At 40.3% G+C, this 25,074-nt stretch overlaps 1 protein-coding gene across 3 annotated transcripts in view; it reads right to left on the minus strand.

Moving 5' to 3' along the window:
• The window catches only part of PATJ (PATJ crumbs cell polarity complex component), a 340,997-nt gene that overhangs the window by 78,198 nt on the left and 237,725 nt on the right, over window positions 1-25,074 (minus strand). For all 3 annotated transcript variants that reach the window (XM_029947821.1, XM_029947819.1, XM_029947822.1), the window contains exon 30: window positions 11,651-11,728. In XM_029947821.1, the coding sequence (XP_029803681.1) occupies window positions 11,651-11,728 (78 nt within the window). The remainder of the gene's footprint in view (window positions 1-11,650; window positions 11,729-25,074) is intronic.

Consider the following 25,074-nt stretch of genomic DNA (forward strand, 5'->3'; position numbering starts at 1 on the left):
ATGGGCTGGTCCCCCGCAAGTGTCTGTCCTCAGTTTCCTTATCAATACAATGAGGATGGTAATAGGCGCAATCTCCTATAATACTGAAATTAATACCCTTCAAATGCCTTTTGGAGCACGAAGGAATGCTGTGAAAGCGTTAGCTGCCATTTTTCCCTCAGCAGTTCTACAAGTACTTTCAAGGTGAGATTTGTGTGTCTTGTTCATTGCGATAGGTCCGGTGGCTTGCACAGTGTCTGGGACATTAAAGGCCTTTAATACAAACTTGCTTAATTTCTGCTCCCTCTGAAATATAAGAGAATCAATATGGGTTTTAGATTATAGGATCTTAAAATTATCATGACAAATAAGACTTCCCCAGAGAAGTGAAAAATTTACAGACTCAAAGAACAATGTGTCAACAGCGCTATGTTTCTGATAAGTTCTAGAATTCAGAAACTAGGGCCCTAGACACAGCTAAGAAAGTTCGAGTTCTAGGCTCAGCCAGGGTGTCATTTTCCTTCTTTGGATGCTTAGCACTAATAATTATGATTGTAAGATTATTTTCTCAGGTTAGAAAAATCTGGTAATAGCTTCCTTCCAGCCAAGTTGAATCTCATGTAACAAGTCTTCACAGCAGACCAGTTAAAGGGGTTAGGAATGAAAGCAAGCCAGCAGGTGTCAAAGATGGGAATTTGTGTTAAAATTGTGTACTCTCTGAGTTCATGAGGTTACTTTACCTCTTACCATCATGTCTCTACATTATGTTCTTCATTTATGATACAGAGGGAGAGAGAATGGAGGAAGAAACTGAAAGCTTTCCTCTCGTGACTGTTGTGAAGGAAATAGACCTGATGTAAATCTACCATCTTTTTTATGCTCAGGAAAAGGAAATTTATCATGTAGGCAAATCTCAAGTGATTTTACAAAATACAATGAGCGGTGAAAAATGCCACATGTCTGAATGCACTTGAACTCTGCCATTGGCAATTTGCATACTGTCACAAAGGTGAGGCCAGTGTTGACTGGGACACATTCTTCTCTCCAGCTACTTAAGGGAATTCCTAGGCTCTTGCTAGAGAAGCAGTTTTCATATTGGATCTGAAACAGAAAATGCAATTTGCAGTGACACCTGCTACCCTATCCATACTAAAATCCTGTTGTTCTTGATGGACTACAAATTGGGGAATAAAAGGGATTTTAAGTACACAGTTTAGTTGTTTTAAAAGTGAGGAAGACATACATCTGAAAATTCCAGACTGAAATTGGGACCTACAGTCACCAGAAACACATTTTAAGCTATTTTTCCAAACTTGGATACTAGCACTTTAAAAACACTTAGGAATCATTTTTAATAAAGCATAGTAGTCAAAATTGATAAACTAGTGTCAATTACACTTCACTTAGGGGCACCTGGGTAGCTCAGTCAGTTAAGCGTCTGACTTCAGCTCAGGTCATGATCCCGAGGTTTGTGAATTCAAGCCTTGCATTGGGCTCTGTGCTGACAGCTCAGAGCCTGGAACCTGCTTCAGATTCTGTGTCTCCCTCTCTCTGCCCCTCCCTTACATGTGCTCTCTCTGTCTCTTTGTCTCTCTGTCTCTCTCTCTCTCTCTCTGAAAAATGATAAGCACTAAATTTTTTTTAAAAAACTTTAAAAATGTTTTTTAAAAAAATAAAAATAAAAAATTGATAAACTGATCATATATCAGAAATCACACAGCATGCTATTCCCTTAAAAGTTAAAATTCTACACTGCACTCATTATCTTGCTCTACAAATCTATTTCTTCTCATTTTTTCCGTGTTGTTATTTTAAAAATCAGGGACAATATCAACCTACTTTAAAACCAGAGTCAGCTTTAACTAATGTCTCTCCTTGCGCTTTTATTGATTTGCAAGGTATGCTTAAGTCTAGGGACACAACATGAAGCAAAGTAGATTTTTTCCAGCCACTGGGATTTCACAGACCAGAAAATTTTCAAAAGAACATTGAGAATATAGAGTTATTATTATTATTTTGGCTAAGCAATGAAAACCAAAGTAATACTAGTTTGGAGCATATGAATTTGTCATTTTGTAAGTCAAGAAATGGTCAAGTAACAGTGACTTCAGAGGGCTCAACCTATGCAAGTCCCCCTGGCCCCATGACTACCATATATCATGACCATAATGTTGCATAAGAAGAGCTGTTTTAGCACTGCAAATTTAGGGGGGGCACAGTCCTAAAGGGCAGTCCTTGAACTTGCATAGATCTGGCTTTATAAAGGACTTTGCATACGGCCGTTTTTCATATTTCCCACGAATCAGTGGAAACTGTCACAGATCCACGTGGTTCTAACTCTTCAGTATTATCTGAATAGAAAAGCATAGACTTTGAAGTCAGATAGTGGGTCATAGCCAGATTTTTCCAACTATAGGTTACATGCTCTATGACAAAGTAGACTTCTTTAAAACCTCAGCTTCTTCATAGGCTAATGCCAACTCTCTCTTGGAGAGGCAGTGTGGCATGATCAGGCATGGGAGCCAAACACGTAAGGCTTTGAATCCTTACTCTGACACTTAATGCCCCTAAGCCTTTGGGCAAGTGAAGTCACTTCTGGAATACTCAGGTAACTCATCTGCAAAATGCAGATAACAGTAATGCTTTCATTATGGGGAGGGTGGAGAAAGATACTCTGTTCAGTTCCTAACAAAGAGTAAGTATCCAATAAGTGGGGGAGGCTATTATTAATGCTACTGTTTTTGTCAGGATAAATGAGGCAATATTTTAAAGGTGCCTACTAAGTGACAAGTATGTAATGAGCAGCCATTAAATAATAGTTTTCTGTCCTGCACAATCTAAAATTCAATACACAAGAAGGAACAAGTGGTATAATGGCAGCAAATGCTTTTGCAATATTTACTACAAGACCCAAAAAGGCATCATTCTAAGTGTATTAATTTCGATGTCTTAGGAGATTGAGCCTATCATCATTCCCATTATATTGATAAGGAAACTGAGGCACAGAGACCCAACTAACTGTCCCAGCCAGGATTTGCATCCATCATTCAAAAAAGTACTTCCTAGGGGCGCCTGGGTGGCTCAGCTGGTTAGGCAGACGACTTCGGTTCAGGTCATGATCTCATGGTTTGTGGGTTCGAGCCCCACATTGGGCTCTGTGCTGACTGCTCAGAGCCTGGAGCCTGTCTTTGGATTCTGTGTCTCCCCCTCTCTCTGACCCTCCTCTGCTTATGCTGTCTCTCTCATTCTCTCTCAAAAATAAATAAAACATTAAAAAAAAAAGTAATTCCTAGCAGGGTGCCTGGGTGTGACTCAGTTAGGTGAGCACCTGACTCCTGGTTTTGGCTCCAGTCATGATCTCACAGTTTGTGATTCGAGCTCAGCACAGGGCTGTGCTAACAGTACAGAGTCTGCTTGGGAATCTCTCCCTCTCTCTCTGCCCCTCCCCTGCTTACTCTCTCTGACTCTCAGAATAAATAAACTTTAAAAAACATTTAAGAAGTACTTCCTAGCGTAGCCGAGTACTGCAGAAGGGCACGTGAAGGGCTGGGGAGCTCCTGCTGGTGTGAGTTCAGCTAATCCCGGAGGTCAGCAGTGAGGAGGCGGGCTGGGACGGATTCAGGTGAAGGCTGTCCTTTTCTAGTGTATCCACAGGCTACAAGGTGGGAGTCCAAGGACCCAAATGAGCAGCAGACAATTTGTGTCTGACAGGCATGTTTTAAAAATCACTGGATTTGAATACTTTGAATTTGACTACCTTTAGGCTGAGCAGGCCTCTCTAGTTTGCTGTCTTATACCCAGTCCAGTTCATTCATCCTTCCCCACACATGTGCTCTTCCTTTTTGGTTTCCCTCCTCAGTAACAGCACCCAGCCCCCAGCCAATAAGCTGCCACAATGCGTGTGAGAGTCAGTCTTGGCCCGTCCCACCCCACCAACTTTCATCTCCGTTACTCTAACAACCTTTCAACTCTCTCCTCGCCTGCAAGTGTTGACTTTTTCTCAGGGATTCTTCACAGGGCAATTACAGAAGGATCTTTCCAAATGGCTAATCTCCTCACCACCCCGTTAAAAACCACTCCAAAGGCTTCCCTTGGTCCACAAGGTCTTCCCTCACTCATCCCTGTCCACTTCTTGGCTTCCACCTCCCCCTGCTCCACCTGCATGGTCACAGCCCGGTGTCCAGTATTAGACCAGGGACGCAGACTCAGGTGTTCACAGGTATGGGGATGTGGGAAGCAGGATGGGGTGGGGAAAGGGCGTTAAAGTAGGAACCGAGGGGGCACCTGGGTGGCTCGGTTGGTTAAGTCTCCAACTCTTGGTTTTGGCTCAAGTGGTGATCTCACAGGTCCCTGGGATTGAGCCCCCTCATCAGGCTTTGTGCTGACAGCATGGAGCCTGCTTGGGATATTCTTTCTTTCTCTCTCTCTCTCTCTCTCTCCCTCTCCTCCTCCTCTTCCTCTTCTGTTTATTCTCTCTCAAAATAAATAAATAAACTTAAAAAAGTAGGGACAGAAATAAACTGCAAGTGCATAATTCATTTATGGGGCAGCTTGGAATGCTGGTCTGTTTTCAAGAGAAAAGAGAAACCAGTATTTTAATGTGAAAATCTCCTGATTTATAAAAATTAGCCCAAACATCTTTTTTAATTTTTTTTTTTTTTGAGAGAGAGCATGAAGGGGGAAGGGTCAGAGAAAGAGGAGGACAGATCTGAAGTGGGCTGAGCACTGATAACAGAGAGCCCAACTCAGTGCTTGAACTCATGAGGTCATGACTTGAGCCAAAATTGTAATGTTAACTGACTGAGTCACCCAGGTGCCCCTACCTCAAACATCTTAAGAGCACATCATAGAAGTGAAATGAGATCCGGATCTGAATCTGACAGCCAGTTTGTGACCTCTGCACCAGACCTAATATGGTGTACATCATATGAATTATCAGACCTAATGTGGTATGTATTACATGAATTATTATGTAAATGAAAGAGGCCTTATTTATTTTTTTAATATTTATTTTGAGAGACTGAGCAAGTAGGGGAGGTGCAGAGAGAGAGAAAGAGACAGAGACAGCAATCCCAAGCAGGCTTGACACGGGGTTTGAACTCACAAACCATGAGATCGTGACCTGAGCTGAAACCAAGAGTCAGTGGTGTAACCGACTGAGCTACCCAGATGCTCCAAAGAGGTCTTATTCATCTTTACATTCCCAGAGCTTGACACAGCACAGGTTCTCAGAAAATGTGCACTGAATAAAGAGTCTAGCACACACCTAGATTTTATATAGGCAAAATCTGGTGTTAACCGTAGCTGCATTTACTGAGCCCTTCCTGCATGCCAAGTACTAGGCTAAGCGTTTCAGTCCTCACAACAGAGAGGTGGACATCCTCCTCTTCATCCATTTTTGGATGAAGACTGCAGATAGGATAAGTCACTTTTCTCACTGAATAGAAGAGGTAAAATCGAAGTCTGTTCAGACTTCAGAGCCCACGATTTGTATCTGATGGCCTTTTTCATCTGAAAAAACAGGTACTATCAGGCCATTTGGAGACAAGGGTAGTATCTATAACACTCAACACTGATTTTTCAATAGGTAGGTGTGAAAATTTTATATGGATCAAGCTCATCTAGTAGAGATTAAACAGTGTTCCTAAAATGTTGCTACTGCAGCTGGTGTGGACTCTGAAATGGTAAAATGCATGTCTGCAACAGTGTGAATTTCCGTGTCACAGCTCATTTAGGTTAGAGACAGTTAATTCAGAAACAACTCATGCTTCCCCAAGCATCTTGCTACATCGTAAATTCCAAAGTCTCCACAAAGAAGCCAGAGGTAGAACGCCACCTTGGGCTGACTGAAATGCTCTCATTTTTCTCTTCTTGCTCAGAGGATCAGAAATATTTCACAATGAAAGACAATAGTAAAAATCATTGCAGACAGTCGGAAAAAAAATCGAAACATTTTGAAAAATCTAAACTGATACTGAGGCTGCTGTATCAGAGATGACAAGGATCAGTTGACGCATAGACCCATAGACTGCATTGTTGCTAAGCAGTTTCATAGACTGGGAAAGAGCGCCGGGCACGTCCGTTCGAGGCATTTCCTAGCAGGTTTATCATGGGCTGCCGGCCAAGTCCCGAGAGGATGCTTGTTCTCAAGACCCAGATGGTGCAACAGTTGCCACTTAAATAGCTCTACACCTGCGTGCAGAGGAACGTTTTAAAGAACACATACAGCAAAAGGTTTGCATACTGAGGACAAGAAACGTAAACTCCTTTACTGGCAACTTCCTGCGGAACTTCCTTGGCAATCGCATATATTACCTTGCTGTTGGTTAAGACCTTTGCAAGGGTATGAGAATAGATAGTTGTCACTGCCTCTCGTGGATGGCCACTGCTACAATGAACTTCCAGTCAGTCAGCATGGATTCTGGTCCCTGTCCAACCTAATCACCACATCACAGCTACAGGTGAGAGTCACCTTCTCAAGCCCTGCATGGCCTCCCACTGCTTCCAGCAAAGAGATCCCTCACGAACATGGTCTGGCTCCAGGCTGGTTTCCATCTCACCGATTCAGGCTACCATGCATTTTCATACTCTCTATGCTGAAGTTTAAGATTTAGACAAAAGGGAATGAAACTCACAAAGTTCAGATCCTCATGTAACTTTCTTGCTGTTCTTTGACTTCAATTTTGTTCTAAGTTTGCATCTCTCTCAAAGGCGGTGGTGCACAGTGGTGTAGAGCTAGCTTCCAGCCTCACAGTGCATGGACCTGGATCCATGAGTCACTGGGTGATTATTTAATGTTTCACTGCCTCAGTTTCCTCATCTCTTAAATGGGGATAATACTAGCACTAACCTCATAGGTCTGTTAATGTAACTGAGTTTAGAATACTAGCATATAGGCTTTCAATAGATACTATTATGCTTATAATTTGCATTTCTTCAGGTTGAAAAATTCACTTGTTTTCTAAGTTACACCTTGATGCTTCACTCACAACAGCTACTCCTTATGTGGCTAACCCTAAATGTTTTATTTTATTTAAAAAATTTTTAATGTTTATTTTTGAGAGAGAATGAGAGCACAAATGGGGAAGGGGTGGAGAGAGAGGGAGACACAGAACTCAAAGCAGGCTCCAGGTTCTCAGCTGTAAGCAGAGAGCCCAATGTGAGGCTCGAACTCATGAACTGTAAGATCCAAAGTTGGATGCTCAACCGACTGAGCTACCCAGGTGCCCCAAAATGTTTTAATCAGAATAACAGCAATGGGGAGCCTGGGCAGCTCAGTTGGTTGAGCCTCCAACTTCGGCTCAGGTCATGATTTTATGCCTTGTGAATTTGAGCCCCACGATGGGCTCTGTGCTGACAGCTCAGAGCTTAGAGCCTACTTTGGATTCTGTGTCTCCCTCTCTGTCTGGCCCTCCCTTGCTCATGCTCTGTCTCTCTCAAAAAATAAATATTAAAAAAAAAAAGAATAGCTTCATCATCATTAACAACAAGTCACCAGTGCACAAAGATCCCAGCGTACTCTGGCATGGTTCTGCACAGCACCTTATAGTTGGTATTTCCTCAAGTCTCACAACTGTTCTTTCTTTCCCTCATTTTACAGATGCAGAAATGGAGGCACAGAAAGTTTAAGTGCCTAATGTTATACTGCTCACAAGAGGTAGAATCAGGATTTGAATCCTAGTAGCCTAGCTCCAGTGTCTATACTCTTGATACTTTCTTTAGTTATATGGCCTCAAGAGTATATTATGTTAACACAGACAGTCTCAACATGATAAAAACATAGGCTGGTATCCAAAAGATTAAAATAATGACTTTAGGGATCCCTGACCTTCTATGTCAAGATACCAGGAGGTAAAGAACTCTTCAGGATGAGCCCCAGCTGGTCCAATTTCCAGTTCTGTGAGCTCTCACTAAGCAGATTACAGTCTCATCTGTAAATTCTGGGGTAGATAATTCCTGCCCTACTTTTTTTTTTTACATTGGTTCATTTGGGGGATAAAATTAAGTATGACCACGAATAAACTAAACACCATTTTAGAAAAAATTTGGTATTAAAAAATTAAGAGATGAGATAACGGATGACACTTAATTTTGCAATCGTAAAGCTCTGTGCTTTTGAAAAGCTCCTTTGAAAGGGCTTAAAAAACTGTTTTAACAGCCTCTCACCTAGACTTCTGAAATAGATTCCAGACACTTCCCTGCCTCCAGTCTCTCACAAGTGGAATCTGTTTCACAAACCATCATCTGATCAGTTGTCTAAAAACAAGTTATTCTCCCTTTAAAAATATTTTAGAGAAAGCCAATACCTACTGAAGTTATTATAAACTCCTTGGCTATGAGTCTGGGGACTACTGAGATACAAACCAAAGCCAGCCATAACTGAACAGTGGAAACAGCCCTGGAATATGTTGACCTGTGGCTTGGTTTTAGGTCTGAAAACGGGTGATCGTGAAGAAATAATGTAATAGCTCTCTGAAGTACAGCTTCTTATAGGTAGCACCTTGTGTAGGTAGGTACTGAGACCCTGACTGAACACTGAGCATGTGAAGATGAACAAGTTCATCTATAATTCACAGCATACAGTTCCTTCAGTTCTGTGATTCTACAGTTCAAATTCTATTGGCTGCTGTGGCTCTACAGAAGCCCAACCCTTACTCACTATGCCATAATCCACACTGAGTTAGCTGGTAAACCTTCTATTGACACCAACTTCAATGTTCAACTGCATTCTCACCTTCAGAGGTCTTCCTGAAAGGTTGTATTCTAAGAAACCTCCCCTAATACCTGAATGAGATGGTTTTCCTTCCATTTTTGAATGCATGCAACAAAGTGTTTTCTCGTTATTTAATCTACTTTTGCACGTATGGTTTTCTAGATACACGTTCTTTTATCATCACTGATTCTAGAGGGTCAACTGCTGGAGAGCAAGGCTTGTGTGTTTCTCCTGATCATCCTGCAGGGGTCAGTGTAGTGCCTGATGAGACTTATGCGCCCCCTTGGGAAGCAAGCAAGCAACTTTTGGAGGGTTAGGGCTTACTGTTTCCAACGGTCTTGAGTCAAACAGGGGTGAGAAGAGTCAAGACCCAAACAGATAACATGCTGTCCTCTGACCATGCACTGGGCAACAATCCTAGGATGGTGTGACAACCCAGAGGAGTTCATACCGATCTTATGACAGAAATGATCATGATGACTAGTGATGATGAATAGTTATTAATACTTTATAATAAGACTAGGTTGCACCATATGACATTCTTATCTACAGAAACAGCAATTTCTTTTGAGCCAGTCTAGTATTTTGCTAATTTGTTACCTATCCCCCCCCCCCCCGCCCCCCCCGCTATTCATTCCAAAAAGAGTCCACAAGAAAACAAGCGTTTTTGTACATCTTGTATACTGTTGTATCGCTAGTGCCTGGAACAGAGAGGCATTCAGCAAATATCTGTTGACTTAATGAATGAACTTGCTAAACACCGACTATTTGCCTTTTACTCTATTACAGGATTTATTCCTTATAGCCCTTTTGTTTCTTCATAACATCGTGATTACAACTCTTCTTCAGGTAAGAAAACTGGGGCTTGGTGAGATCAATAACATGTCTAAGACCACATTCTTAACGAATTTTTTATGGGAGGCCATCTATACTTATGCTATAAAAGTTGTTTAAATCTAGGCTATCTTTCCTCTCTCACTAGACCTTGCATAGATTCTACTGGAAACAGAACTATAAAATACTAAAAAGAGAGGAGGGAGGTGAGGAGGAGAGGTGAGGGGAAAAAAAAGAGATAGCTGTCAGTAGGTACAGGAAAGGCTTCCACTTGGTGAAGTGCAGTATAAAAAATATTTAAAAACTACCCTAAGCCCTTTAAGACCCCTGCCTGAGCGAGGGTCCCTTCAATTGTCTTGACACTTGGAGCCCCATCACTGGCATTGCTCTCTTGGGAACAGCGAGGGGATAATGGGTGGCTTTCACGTGTAGCCTACGAGTGAAACTCTTTGGACTACCAGACTCTTCTAGCAAGCGAACCAGAAAGTGTTCTCATCATTTTATCCATTTCCTCTGTGGATCAAGCCTCTACTTCCAAAACCCTGCTGCTTCACAACACTTTTCCTTAACCGATCTGTGGAGATACAGTGCCCCCCAAGACCAAGGTAACAGTATTTTTATTATTATTTTAAAAAATGTATTTATGTATTTTGAGAGAGAGAGAGTGCATGCACATGTAAGTATAGGAGGGGCAGGGAGAGAGAGAGAGAAAATCCCAAACCAACTCCACCAATGCAGGGCTCAAACTCATGAACCTTGAGATCATAACCTGAGCTGAAATCAAGAGTTGGAAACTTTGACTGACTGAGCCATCCAGGTGCCCCAAGAGTATTTTTAAATGAAGGAGCTTTGAGTTCAAAATTTGTTGATGTTACTTATTCCCCTTCTGTGCAAATACGTTGTTTATCTTTCATAAAGGGAACAGCGTATCCTTGGAACATCTTGCTCAAGAACAATGGTCATAATCCATTAGTCCCAGCGTTCTCAGGCCCCATTTACAATGTGCCCAGGAGTAGCCCACTGTCATTTCCACTTTTGCTGAAATGTCCTTTCCCTTCAGCCTAAAGAACCTGTTTCTTTTCTAGGACACAGAATCTAAGACAGTCCCAACATATATTCTTGAAAGGCTGAAAGAAGACAAACAATTTCTCAAACTCCCTGAACTAAACTGAACAGCTCTGTGCTGCCATAAAGTCAGGGTGACCTTCCGAAGTGATAATTCTTCGAGATTTGTAAGACATTTTGAAACAGAGAGAAAAAAGCCCACATCTTTCTAGAACTTGTAGTCTAACCTTGCAAGTATAAGGCTACAGAACAAAAAGAAGGATTATGAACGAAAGCATGGGAGTCAGACCAAATGGGGGTGAATCTCCGGGTCCACCAACAAGTTAGTGAACATGATTAGCCCTCGGTTTGCTTGTAAGTGAAAGAAAGGCATAGATAGCCACCTGCACTCTAAGATTGAGGAAATGAATGCAGCATACAGTGTAGTACTGGGGACACAGTAAGCATTCAATAAATATGAAATAAAATACATTAAAATACATTAAAAAAGCATTAAAATACATAAGGAAGGAAGGTTGTCTAAAATTGACTTTCTTCAGGGCGCCTAACTGGCTTAGTCAGAAGGTACATGACTTTTGATCTTGAGGTCGTGAGTTCAAGTCCCATGCTGGGTATAGAGATTACTAAAAAAAATTGTTTTAATAAATAATAATAATAATAATAATAAATAAACAAGAATAAAACTGAGTCTCTTCTGTTCTCCAGCTCCTGGGTGAATTTAACTATCTTTTACTATGAATCAATGGAATACATTTAACATCTTTTTCTGTGCCTTTAGGATTAAGTGAATATAGCCCTAGCCTAAACCCAATATTAAACAAGTTTAACAGAGAACTTGCTCATTAGTCCAGGACAGCACAATGCAAGTGTGAAGAAAACAGGACATGCTATTCTGAGGAAGGGATGGGTAACTGCATTTGGAAAAGCTTCCATTACCTAAGAGATCAAGATTCCCAGGGAAACAAACACAGCACAAGTTATCCTTTCCATGGTGGTACAAAAAATAAATAATACAGCTATACAAAGACCATTGGATGGAAAACCACCCAGGATTCTCACCAGTTTGGAGCCTTCACTTTCAGGCAATTGTTTAATGCCATCTTCCTCACTGCTAATAGGTTCAGTACCACTCTGATCCTATAGGACATTAAGAAGAAAAGAATAAAGATGTTATTCTTCACTCACAGTGCCCAGAACTATATATCACAGCTGGTTGTTTTAATTTTGTACATACTGCTTCCTCTCTAGAGGCCATTTCTCTTTTCTTCCTTTCCACTAGAAGGCCACCCCCCCCCACCCTTCCCACACAGGTGTGCCTTAGGAAACACTGATCTCTATTCTTTGTTTTAAGGTTGGGCCTGATTGTCTTATTGTTAATCCCATCCCAATGACTTTGTCAGCAATAGGTATGTGATCCAATTCTGCTCAATGAGCCACAAAGAGACTTCTGGAAAAGTTCTTCTTTGGTCTTAAAAGAAACACAAGAGGGTCTCCTGGGTGGCTCAGTGGAGTTAAGCATCTGACTTTGGCTCAGGTCATAATCTCAGTTTTTGGGTTTGGGGCCCAGGTTAGGCTCTGTGCTAACAGCACAGAGCCTGCAGCCTGCTTCAAGGTCTGTGTCTCCCTCTCTCTCTGCCTCTCCCCTGCTCACTCTCTCTCTTTCTCTCTTAAAAATAAGAAACATTTAAAAACTTTAAATAATAATAAAAAAAAGAAACACAAGAAGTTCCTATACCTCCCAAATTAACAAGAAAGCCTGAAGCTCAAATTGCTATGGGCAAGCATCCTACAACCACAAGGAAATCAGCCTTGAAATGAAGCTGACGCTATGAGTGACAGAGCAGAGGCAGAGAGGGAAAGAGTGGACTCCAAGGGTAGAAGTGAGCCCTGCATCACCGGACCTGAAATACAGCCTTACTCTGGCACCCTTCGGAGAGCCAATATATTTACTTATTGTTTCAGCCAGCTAATCTGTTCCCTCCAACCAAAACTTTCTGAGATGACTGTTTATCTTCTAAACAAGATTAAACGACCTGAGATAAGAGACTGTGCTCATCTTGTCTATTTCTGAAACTCAAGTACCTAGCACTGTGCCTGGTGCATGGAAAACACTGGACAAATCCTGGTTGAACCACTGCATGGAACACTTGTTTACTTGATTATTTTCTGCAGAATTCTAAAAATATTGATTTAACATAAATGAGACATCCTGTAAGAATAAGCCCCATCAAAATTTCAAAACACATCCAGTATCTTCTCAACTGGATTATAACATAATAAATGTTATAGTTACTGAACCAGAGATTACTTTCTGAGGGTACACAGGGGGAGAATAAGGATGATAAATGGAGTATCTACACTGTATTTATTTGGGTTTTTACATTAGAACACCACCTTCTTGGGATTACTACAAACTTTGTTGGATTGTTTGCTGGGAAAATAGTTTTTAAAGCAAAGATATAGCATTCTTTCATCTATCAAATGGTAAGAGACTAGAAAGAGAATATTTAGTATTGATAATAATGTAGAGAAAGAGGAATTTTTACATGCCATTGAAAGAATGTAGATTAGAACAATCTTTTCAGAAAAACATACAAAATATACACAGATATATATAGACATGCATACAGGAAAATATTTGTAGACATACTGGACTAATTTTTAAAATTGTTTACTTCTAGGGGATAAGATTGAAGATTGGGGAATTTGTACATTAGTTATTTCTATACTGTGAGACCGTAGAAGAATTAGCACATATTATTATTTCAAGTTTAAAAAATAAGGGAGAGCTTTGAGAAAAATCTAAAAGAAAAAAGAATCTAAGAAAGTAGCATGATGTTTAATTGGTCAGAAGTGGGTTCCAAACTCAACTTTGCCATTTAGAATTCTGCCTTTCAGCAAGGCTGATTCTAATCCTTAGTACTTATCTTATGAGAAAGAGGGTGCAAGTGAGCCAGAGGAAGAGAGAGATTGAGAGAGAGAGAGAAAGAGAAGTGGGGTTCACCCAAAGTGGGGCTCGTGCTCACCTGAAATGGGGCTTGAGCTCACTTGATATAGAACTCAAACTCATGAACCATGAGATTATGACCTGAGCTGAAGTCAGATACTTAACAATTGAGCCACCCAGGCACCCATTTTTATTTTATTATCTTATTTTATTGAATGTGGGACCAAAGAGTTCTTTTATTTACTTATTTAGTTATTTATTTTGAGAGAGAGAGAGAGAGGAGCAGGGGAGAGGCAGAAAGAGGGAGAGGGAATCCTAAGCAGGCTCTGTGCATGGGGCTCCATTTCAGGAACTGTGAGATCATGACCTGAACTAAAACCAAGAGTTGGCCACTCAACCACTCAGCCACACAGGCGCCCTTGAGTATGCGTTTTTAAAGCACAGATAAAAGTACTATCAGATTACAAATACTACCCATTCATGTTATCTTGAAGATTTCTACATTAACATGGAAAATGTCTATTCCCATAACACTGTTTTTGTTTCCAGCTTTTCACTGAGAAAAGCTCCCCCTCCACCATGTTAGTCTTCATAGCAACCCTATATGTGTAGGTAGCAATGTTATTTCAATTCATGGATGGGAAAATGATACATTTTAAGTTAACTTACTAATGAATGCCTAACTAGTGATAGGTGAACCCAAGATCCAAAGCTAGGTCCGACTGACATCAAAGGTCCTGCTATTGTTAACTATGCTCTAGGCCCTAAGTAAATAAATGATGCTCTTATTTTTCTTTATTCCTTTTCAGTGTCTTTAAAAAAAAAATCTTTTTAAGTTTATTTATTTTGGAAGAGAGAGTGAGTAGGCAGCAGAGGGGCAGAGAGAGAGAGGGAAAGAGAGAATCTGAAACAGGCTCTAGGTTCCGAGCTGTTAGCACAGAGCCTAATGCAGAGTTGGAACTCATGAACCATGAGATCATGACCTGAGTGGAAACCAAGAGTCAGAAGCTTAACCAAGTGAGCCATCCAGGTGCCCCAGCACTGGGTGTCGATAACTAATCCTATGGAAAACAGGATTCACAATCTTAAAAAAAGAAATCATTGTTACTAGACCATTAGTTTTTAAAGAGTGTTTTAGCATTTGTTACCCAGAAAATTTCATTAGGTAGAATATACTCCTCTCAGTGAATTTTGGGTAACCCAGAAATCACTATAAAAAATAAACATGGCCAACTTAAGAAACAAAGCTTGGAATATAGACATTTTCAGCATTTTAGACAGTAAGTTCTAGAGCCAGAAACATTCAGAAGAAATGAATTAACTTTCAAAGACTAGTAATAAATCTGTAGAAACCTTTAACGCCCCCAATACTGAGTGTAACTACAGCACGTTCAGTTACAGAACAGGCGGCTCCTGTGCTAACTCTGCAAACGGCCACCTCCTCCGAGCGCAGATGAACGGAGGTTGTCATCAGAATGGTGGTCAGCTGATGCCATTCTTTAATTATGATCTGTCTTCCGGGGAAAGCAAACTGATGCTTACATAATTCAGAGGAATCCTACGTTTCTCGGCAATATGAGCACAGAGGTGGGAGTTTCGTGGTCTTTATCAGGAATACTAAAGTCGGGGAGAAACCAGTTGTTGGATGCTTCAACTTTGAAAATGTCAGAAAACATGGGCAAGGCAGTCTCAGTTGCAAATGGCCTATATATCCTTTAAGATTTGGGGGGCGCCTGGGTGGCTCGGTCAGTTGGGTGTCCGTGATTTCAGCTCAGGTCACAATCCTAGGGTCATGGGATCAAGCCCCACGTTGGGCTCCATGCTGAGAGTGGAGCCTGCCTAGGATTCCCTCTCTCTCCGCGCCCCGCCATTCGTGTGCACACACTCATAGGCACTCTCTCTCACGCACTCTTTCCCCTCAAAAAAAGAAAAAAAGATTTGAATAAAAACAAAAAGTACCCTTTACATCTACACCTGCAGATTTATCACACAAAGCCGTGTCTCAAATGTCACTTATTCCATAAATCCTTTCCTTCTGCTTATCTGGAAGACAGCTCTTCTTCCCCTAACCTCACTTAACATTTTTCCTATTTACTATGTCACTAATTTGTATCCTAATTACACATGTACAGAATTGATCTTCCTGATGAGCCTGAAACATCCTTGGATCTAATATCTGTGCCTCGTTCATTTCCTTTGAACCTTCGTTTTATTCAACACAGGTCTGTCTCATTTCAAAGTCAATGCACTTTTTAGCTCTACCATGAACCCCTTCTAATGCTTTCCCTCTGTTTTTAGTTACCGGTTTAGTTTGAGATGGTTCTACTGAGGAGGATTTGAAGTCAAAATCTAGATGGAGAGGAGTCAGGTAAAAAAGGAAGTTGGAATTGAGAGAGGTTAGCCATAAAGCATGTACTTTCCTAGGAGAGTAAATGTTTATAGAAGAGTTTTCATCCTTAAATGAGGCACAGAACAAACAATGTGGGCTCTGTTCTGAAAACAGAACAGCTCACGTGTGTTAGGCAACCTTTAAGATACCCCGCTGACCAGGAGCTGAGAAATCAGGAATCCGTCAGAGACGCGAAGAAGAAAATGGGTCAGCAAGCATGACTTCCAAAGCACAATTGTATCACAGTAGTGTGAAGACCATCTGGCTGGTGGCTGGTGGCCCAGTGACACCCAAGATGATTCAGCTAATTTGGAGAACTGGGTGTTCCCTTCCTTCCTTTCTTGCTGATTCGCAAACCACCTGTCCAAAGTTGTCTGTGCAGCCAAGGCTGCTCAAGGAGAATGACCTTTTCCCGTGAAATTCACAGACAGTAGATTCTAGGGTGAATTATGTTTTAAAGATGAGTGAAAAGAAAAAGTAAGTCTCATGATTGTATGTTTAACACAGATTAAAAAAAAAAAAAAGGACGATAAGAATTGCCGTTCAATCCTCAGGGAAGTTTTTACCAAACCTTCGGGAAGTTCTAAACTCCCTAAACTCCTGGGGTCCTCCAAAATCTACATAAAGTGATGACAGTTTTTATTTTTATACTACTTAATTTTTTTCATACTCACCACTTATCTATAGTTTTCCCCAACTAGATAGTGAGACTCTTGCGAGCAGGAATTTATGTTTTTATTTGACAGGTTCTCAATAAAATTAATTAAGGATGTTACTATAGATTGGAAAACCACACTTTTTAAAAATTTGTTTTTTTATTAAAGGTATTTATTTTTAAATTTACATCCAAGTTAGTTAGCATATAGTGCAATAATGATTTCAGGACCAGGAACCAGTCATTCACCCGCTACCTACAACACCCTGCGCTCAGCCCAACAAGTGTCTGCCTTATACCCCTTGCACATTTAACCCCTCCAGCAACCCTCAGTTTGTTCTATATATTTAAAAATCTCTTATGTTTTGTTCTCCTCCCTGGTTTTATATTATTTTTGCTTGCCTTCCCTTATGTTCATCTGTTTTGTATCTTAAATTCCACATATGAGTGAAGTCATATGATATTTGTTGGAAAAACCATACTTTTGATCAGTTAAATGCTCCATAGTGTTGTTCTCTACCTTACTTCTTCATTTAGCATGACAAAACAGTAAATTAATACATAGAAATATAGCTATTTTCATTATTATTCTTATTTTTTAAATGTTTGTTTATTTTTTGAGAGAAAGAGAGAGACAGAGTTTGAGCAGGGGGAGGGGCAGAGAGAGAGAGGGAGACCTAGAAACTGAAGCCGGCTCCAAGCTCTGAACTGTCAGCACAGAGCCTGATGGGGAACTCGAACTCATGAGCATGAGATCATAATCTGCCCTGAAGTTGGACACTTAACTGACTGATTCTGTTATTTTACTAAGCAAATTAAAAAAAGAAAAACAACCCAGCAACTATACCTCCTTTATACAATTGAACATTTTTTAAAAATGAATTTTTAAAAAGCTCATATTTCCCAAATTCAGTGGTCTCTTCCAAAAAAACTACAGGAGGATTTATTCATCTCATTGCCAACCTAACCTAAATTCACAAATATTTCTTTCTGCAAAGTCATGTTGACTAGCTGTGACGAATTGAATTTCTTTCTTCTACCCCCATTATGAGCATATCTTTTAGGCTACTCAGAATTCCGGGAAGGCAATGCACAATTAAAGATAAAATGGGGATTTTGCTAATGGCACTCCCTGAGAAGTCAACCTGTCCCCCTCTACGAGGCCTGCCTCTTCTCACTTAGTATTCAAAAAAGCACAACTTATGAGAAAAAGAAAAAAAATCAAGGCTCTTGCTTCTATAAGATATCCTAAGGGACCCAGCCTGCCTTGTCAGGGAACGGGCTCTCTTACAGCCCAGGTGTCCTTGTGCCTTGAGACCCTTTTCCGAGATTACAACAGTGGCCCCCTACTGGGTTCCCCCTCCGAGATATCCTATCTGAAGTAGAGCCCCGATCAGACATTTCACTGGTTAAAGTGCCTTAACAACTCTGAGTGCCTAACACATGAAATTCAGACCTTCTGAGATTTATTTTATTAAAAAAATTTTAATGTTTTATTTATTTTTGAGAGAGAGAGACAGACAGACAGACAGACAGACAGCATAAGCAGGGGAGGGTCAGACAGAGAGGGAGACAGAATCTGAAGACAGGCTCCAGGCTTTGAGCTAGCCGTCAGCAAAGAGCCTGACGCAGGGCTTGAACCCTCAAACCATGAGATCATGGCCTGAGCCAAAGCCGGACGCTCAACCAACTGAGCCACCCAGGTGCTCCTATTTTATTTTTTTTTTAAATGTTTATTTATCTTTGAGAGAGAGAGAGAGAGAGAGAGAGAGAGAGAGAGAAAGAGACAAAGAGTGTGAGTGGGGGGTAGAGGCAGAGAGAGAGAGGGAGACACAGAACTCAAAGCAGTCTACAGGCTCTAAGCTGTCAGCACAGAGCCTAACACAGGGCTCAAACTCACGAACCACAAGATCATGACCTGAGTCGATGCTCAACTGACTAAGCCACCCAGGTGCCCTCAAACCTTCCGAGATTTAAATTCAAGCTTGTCATTTGATCTCAATTTACTTTTCAAACTCCATCTTCTATTACTCCCTTTCACATACCATTACTTTTTTCCCCACTCCACAACCTGATTTTTCTTAGTTCCATGTTTTTGTTTGTCCTATTCCCACATTCTTATCTAACCATATTCATATTTTAAAATCCATTCTACCCATCAAAAGTAGCTTACCAGGAAATATGATTCATCTTCTCTGAAGTCATCTTAAAGCTTTATCTCTTAGGATACCTTGTTTTAGTATTATACATGTCTTATTTTCCTTGTAAGACTAGAAATTCTTTGAAGTAAGACATTTTGTGCATGATTTACAAAGCGAATATTTGATAAGTAGTAGAATAAATTAAATCAAAAAGAGGTATGCAACATTGAAATGAAGCATCAAGGATGCAGTAGAAAAACCTAAATATGGTTCACCTCATTCACTTATTCAACAAATATTAAAAAAAGTTTTTTAATGTTTATTTACTTTTGACAGAGAGAGAGAACATGAGCAGGGGAGGGGAAGAGAGAGAGAGAGAGGGAGACATAGAGTCCAAAGCAGGCTCCAGGCTCTAAGCTGTCAGCACAGAGCTGGATGTAGGGCCCGAACTCACAGAGCTGAGCCGAAGTCGGACACTCAACCGACTGAGCCAGCCAGGTACCCCAACTTATTCAACAAATATTAAGCAAGTGCTATATGCTAGGCTCTGAGAACACAGTGATCAAGAAGATAGTAGGCCAGCTCACCAGAAGTTTACAATTTAGTGTGATACACAGAGTCCTACATTCTTAAAATGTTGAGCTGGTGAGAAAACTACAAGCAACATAACCCTGAGAAACTCATTTAGAAATGTGTCCCTCTTGACGCAAAACCTGAGAGACTACTGAATACTGAAAACAAACTGAGAGTTGAAGGGGAAGGGGAAGGAGGGAAAAGAGGTGGTGGTCATGGAGGAGGGCACTTGTGGGGAAGAGCACTGGGTGTTGTATGGAAACCAATTTGACAATAAACTATTAAAAAAAAAAAAGAAATGTGTCCCTCTTCTCTCTAAGGCCCAGGTGACATCACACAAAGGACAATTTTCACTTTTTAAATGAACTATGAATATTGCTTACCTATGAAGGGAGTTAAGATTACTGAAGGGAATGATGTGAGATGAAGTTGGTCATAATATCTCACCTTTCAACACTTACTATATTCCAGGTGCTATGCATTATTTGACTCATTTTGAATGATAGTAAACTTGGAGTTCTGTTCTTGTTTGTTTAAGTAAGCTTCATGTCTAGCACAGAATCCCAACATGGGACTTGACCTCACAACCCTGAGATCAAGACCTGAGCTGAGATCAAGAGTCGGACACTTAGCCAACGGAGCCACACATGTGCCCCTGGAGGAGTCTTTCAAAAAGCAATCCTTCAAGAAATAATTCGTTGTGAATTAATAAGAGGAAGTGGAGAGTCAACCCAGATGGAAGAAACAATAGGAAGAAAGACATAGTGTTGGAGAGACCAAGATATGTGTGTGTGTGGGTGGGGGGAGGGGGTAGGAATCAACAGATACATGGAGAGTGTCTACTGCTTTATTATGCATTAATGAGAAAAGAAGGCTCATTAGCAGAAGTTGGGGAGGTAAATACAAAGCCTTAAATCCAACCTTGAAACAAGACTCTGAAACAAAGATCTACTAGGCAAGAAGTATAAAAGAATTCTGACCAAGAGGACAAATACAGCAATATAGTAAGAAAATAAATCCTGTGTTGTATGCACAGGTTGGAAATGGAAGATGTTGGAGGCGGGGACTTTTGCTTTAGGGCTGTAACAACAGAAGTATAATCACAACTGAAATGAGTTCTTACTGTGTGCCAAGAATAATGCTAAGCATTTTATAAATATTATTCAATTCTTCCAACAAATCCACAGAATTTATTATTATTATCAACACCCCCTCCTCCCCCCTTAAATGTGAGGAAATGGAAGCTTATAGTGCTTAACTGGCTTAAGTTCACTCTGCTAGTAAATGACATAACGAAGATTAGGACTCGTATGTGTCTGAATTCCAAGCGTATGTTCTTTATCACTGTACCACACAGCTGCCCCAGGATTACAATTACCAAGAGCACAGCAGCAGAAATGCTCACAGTCCTTTCTATGTATAGAGCTGCATGGATTGTAAAGTACTTTAACCTACATTTAGTCCTTGCTCCTCATAACTACCTGCTGACACAGAGGAGGAAGGTTATGAATGTGGCTTTACAGAAAAAAAAAGGAGACTCAGAGAAGAACTACTTTAATAGGGTCATCTTGTTAAAGAATCCTCAAGAAGCCACAAGGACCCACATCTTCAGACTTCTTGTTCAGTGTTCTTTCAGCACTCTTGTTCACTATGCTGGCACACAACTGCATGAAGTGATTTTGTTCTGTTATATCTTGGTGTCTAAAACGGTACCCAACATATAATAAGGGCTCAATAAATATTTACTCAATAAAGGAATGGATATTGCCACCCATGGGGTGCCTGGGTGGCTCAGGAGGTTGGATGTCCAACTTCAGCTCAGACCATGATCTCACAGCTCATGAGTTTGGGCCCCACATCAGGCTCTGTGCTGACAGCTCAGAGCCTGGAGCCTGCTTCCGATTCTGTCTCCCTCTCTCTGCCCCTCCCCCAGCTCACACACTCTCTCTCTCTCTCTCTCAAAAATAAACATTAAAAAAATTTTTTTTAAATAAAGAAATGAATATAAGGTCCCATTAGTATACAAAAATGGTGCTGTTCACTATGCTGAACTATTAGCAGGCCCAACTTGATGATGTGGTTATATTTCATCTATTTGGTGAAGATTTAAACGAGTGAGCACTTTCAGCAGTATGTCAGAGAGGAGTCATGCTTGAGCACTTACTAAAAACAGCTGAGGAGGGGAAAATGGATAGTGACAGCATCACCCAAGAGAGTGGGAAGGGGTAAGGAAGCGGACAGAAGAGGAGAGAAACTTCACCTGCCACCTGCAACAGGGGTATCACTCACCATTTGGTGGCAGTTATTAGAGGCCAACAGTCTACAGAAAAACTAAAAATAAAACCCTCTTTATAATTCAATTCACATATTCAATGATAATATAATAAAATTTATTTTTTACTGGTGACTAAATAATTACAGCCATTTCTGTGGTTAGCACAGTTAAGAAAATAAAAAGTGTAGCTATTATAGTATAATATACTTAAAAATTGAGTTAAATATACTTAAATGTTTGAATAAACAGTTTACATTTATTGATCATTTACTCTGTGCCATGAGCTGTATTAAATGCTCTATGCATATGTGCGTGTGTATATACAAACATACACACCTTCCTTTGCTCTTTACAAGTCTATGGATGTTTGGTAGTAATCCACCCCGTTCAGATGAGGAAGCTGATGTTGAATAACATACCTGCCTCTGGGCATTTGGGGATAGTATTTAGTCTCTCTAGACCCCACTCTCTGCTTCTGTAATGCAGAAATAATAATACTGTCTCTCAGAGACATGGGTGTAAGTGGGACAGGAAACCACATTTTGAAGGCCTTTAAGATAACGTTTGACATAGTAGACACAGATTCAATCATCTCCTTAAAATTCAGTTCCAGACTGATTTTTTTTAAGTTTATTTATTTTGAGAGAGAGAAAGAAAGAAAGAGAGAGAATATGAGAATATACACAAGCAGGGAAGGGGCAGAAGGAGAGGGAGAAAGAAAATCCCAAGTGGGCTCTGTGCCAACACAGGGTTTGATCTCACCAACCATGAGACAATGACCTGAACCAAAATCAGGAGTCAGATGCTTAACTGACTGAGCCACCCAGGTGCCCTCAAGGGGATATTTTGATGGGAACATTCATAACTAACAATACTATAGAAAAAAAGTTATTCTAAAATGATTCCCCTTATTTCTCCCACTCCCTCCAAAAGAGTTATACAGCATTCTGTAAACACAAAAATATTAGGAATTAAGTACTAGCATTTATTGAGTAGCTATCACGTGTCAGGCACAAGATATATATGTCTTATTTAATCTTAACAATCTTATGAGGTGAAACGACTGTTGCCTACCTACAGAGAAGTAAAGGGAAGACAGAAGAGGTACCCTCACTATCCAAGGCCACGTGTCTAGAAGAGTTACTCTAGGATTTGAACCGAAGCAGTATGGCTCTGGGGCCCCTCCTTTCTACTACCATGCTAACTGCAGACTTAGGTCTTAGAGTGAAAATACCAGTGCCGCCAAGCTTTGTCTACATGGCTATTGGTAGAGAGTTAATACCTACCAATACAATCTTTTCTGATAGAAATTGGTTAATATCAGTAAAGATTTTGAACATATTATACAGCTTGTGACTCAGCAACTGTACACTGGGGGAAATCTATGCTACAGAAATAAAGCACTATTACCTAATTATTCTCTCTCTCACATACACACTCACAATGTTTATTTTGGTGTTCTTTTAATGGTCAAACCTTGGAAGATCATCTGAATATCTGTCAGTTGGAAATAATAGAGTATATTAAAATATGGCCATATAAGCAAAAAAAAATAATTGTTTTAAATGAATAGAATCTATATGAGAAGTCTGTATACTATGCAATTCAACCTATCTAAAATAAGCCTCTTAATTGCCACTTCTCTGTTGAAGAACAGCTATTCTTCAATAGCCTGTAATGTTACCACCACCCACCTAATTGCTCAAGTCAAAAATCAAGGTTTATTCATGAGTCTCTAGTTCTCCTTAGCTCCCACATTGAATCAATCAAGTCTGATTCAACATCCAAAACACCAAAAAAATCCACTCACCTTTCTTCACCTCTAATACCAAATCACCATCTTCATCTAGGTCTCAGGGTGGCTTACGCCTCCTAGTGTATTACTTTTACCTTCCCATAGTCCATTCTCTCCCTTGTGGACTGTCCATCAAGTCATCTCCTCCCCCCATTACAAACCCTTAAGTGGCTCCCAGCACACATAGGATAAAATCCAAACTTGTTACTCTGACTCACAAAGTTCTTGCCACATACCAGTCCTCAGGTTCCCAATATGCCTCCAGCCATCTCCCTCAAATGCCCCAGCTCATTCTCACTTGAGAGTTATTTCTGCTCCCTCTGCAAAGAAAGCTCTCCCCCTTTATTTTTGTGTCGGGCTCCTTCTCATTATTTTTATCTTATTTACATTTCACCTGTCCAAGAGGACTACCCTGACACCAACGGAAGTGATCACAAGCTACTTTCCTTACTTTAATTCTCTCCTAATCACTGACCACTGTTGATAATTCTCTTGGTGTATTTACTCATTAATTTCCCTAATAGAATGTAAGCTGAATCACACCAAGGAGCCTTCTCTTTTATTCACACCTATGTCTCTAATACCCAAGACTATTTGAAGCATAATATGTACTCATCAAATGCTTGAATAAAAAGAATGTGTACTATACAATCAGGTTTCTACTAAAAGAGACACTATTCACATATAGCTATTTATTTTTGTGGTAGAACAAAAGAAGAAAATATGGAAAGATATTGAACAGTAAATATTAACTTCCTTGGGGAGGTAGGGAAAGGAAAATAAACTTTTTCTTCTGATAGTTCTGTATGGTTTGACTGATTACAGGAAGTATTTTTTTCTTTCTGGAGTTAAAAAATAAAAAAAAAATGTAAAGAGAATGTAATATTCCCTCAGCTCAGGAGATACTTGATTATATAGCTAGTTAGCTATCGAATGTACATCTGTCTGTCTACCACTAGAAGCAGATCAATGTGATGGCAATCTTGTACTAGTAATTTCTCCATTAACAGATTAATTATTTAAAGATACTTGTGATCACAGGTATTAAAGTATTTCGAAAATATAAAGGAAGGGGTACTGAGGTTACCAGAGGGGAGGTGGGTGGGGGGATGGGTGAAATAGATGATGGGATTAAGGAGGGCATTTGCAGTGATGAGCAGTTGGTGTTGTAATGGAATTGTGGAGTCGCTAAATTGTGTACCTGACACTGACATTACACTAACATTATGGCAAATAGCTGGAATTTAATAAGAACTTAAAAAAATAATTTTTTCTAATACATTCTGAGTGCCCTGTAGGACAAATTATAGATCTAGAGGAAACTTTAAGGAAGGCAATACTTCTACGTTAAGTTCTAATATCTTTTTTAAAAATTTTTTATGTCTTTTATTTATTTTTGAGAGACAGAGAGACAGTGCGAGTAGGGGAGGGTCAGAGAGAGAGGGAGATACAGAATCTGAAGACAAGCTCCAGGCTCTGAGCTAGCTGTCAGCACAGAGCCTGACGCGGGGCTCAAACCCACGAACAGTGAGATCGTGACCTGAGCTGAAGCCGGATGCTTAACCGACTGAGCCACCCAGGTGCCCCCCAAGTTCTAATATCTTTGATATTACTTTATGATCATACCTCAAATACTTTCTTTTTTTAAAAAATTTTTTAATGTTTACTTATTTGTGTGTGTGTGTGTGTGTGTGTGTGTGTGTGTGTG

Source organism: Suricata suricatta, chromosome 8 (assembly GCF_006229205.1).
Source record: "Suricata suricatta isolate VVHF042 chromosome 8, meerkat_22Aug2017_6uvM2_HiC, whole genome shotgun sequence".
NCBI lineage: Eukaryota > Metazoa > Chordata > Mammalia > Carnivora > Herpestidae > Suricata > Suricata suricatta.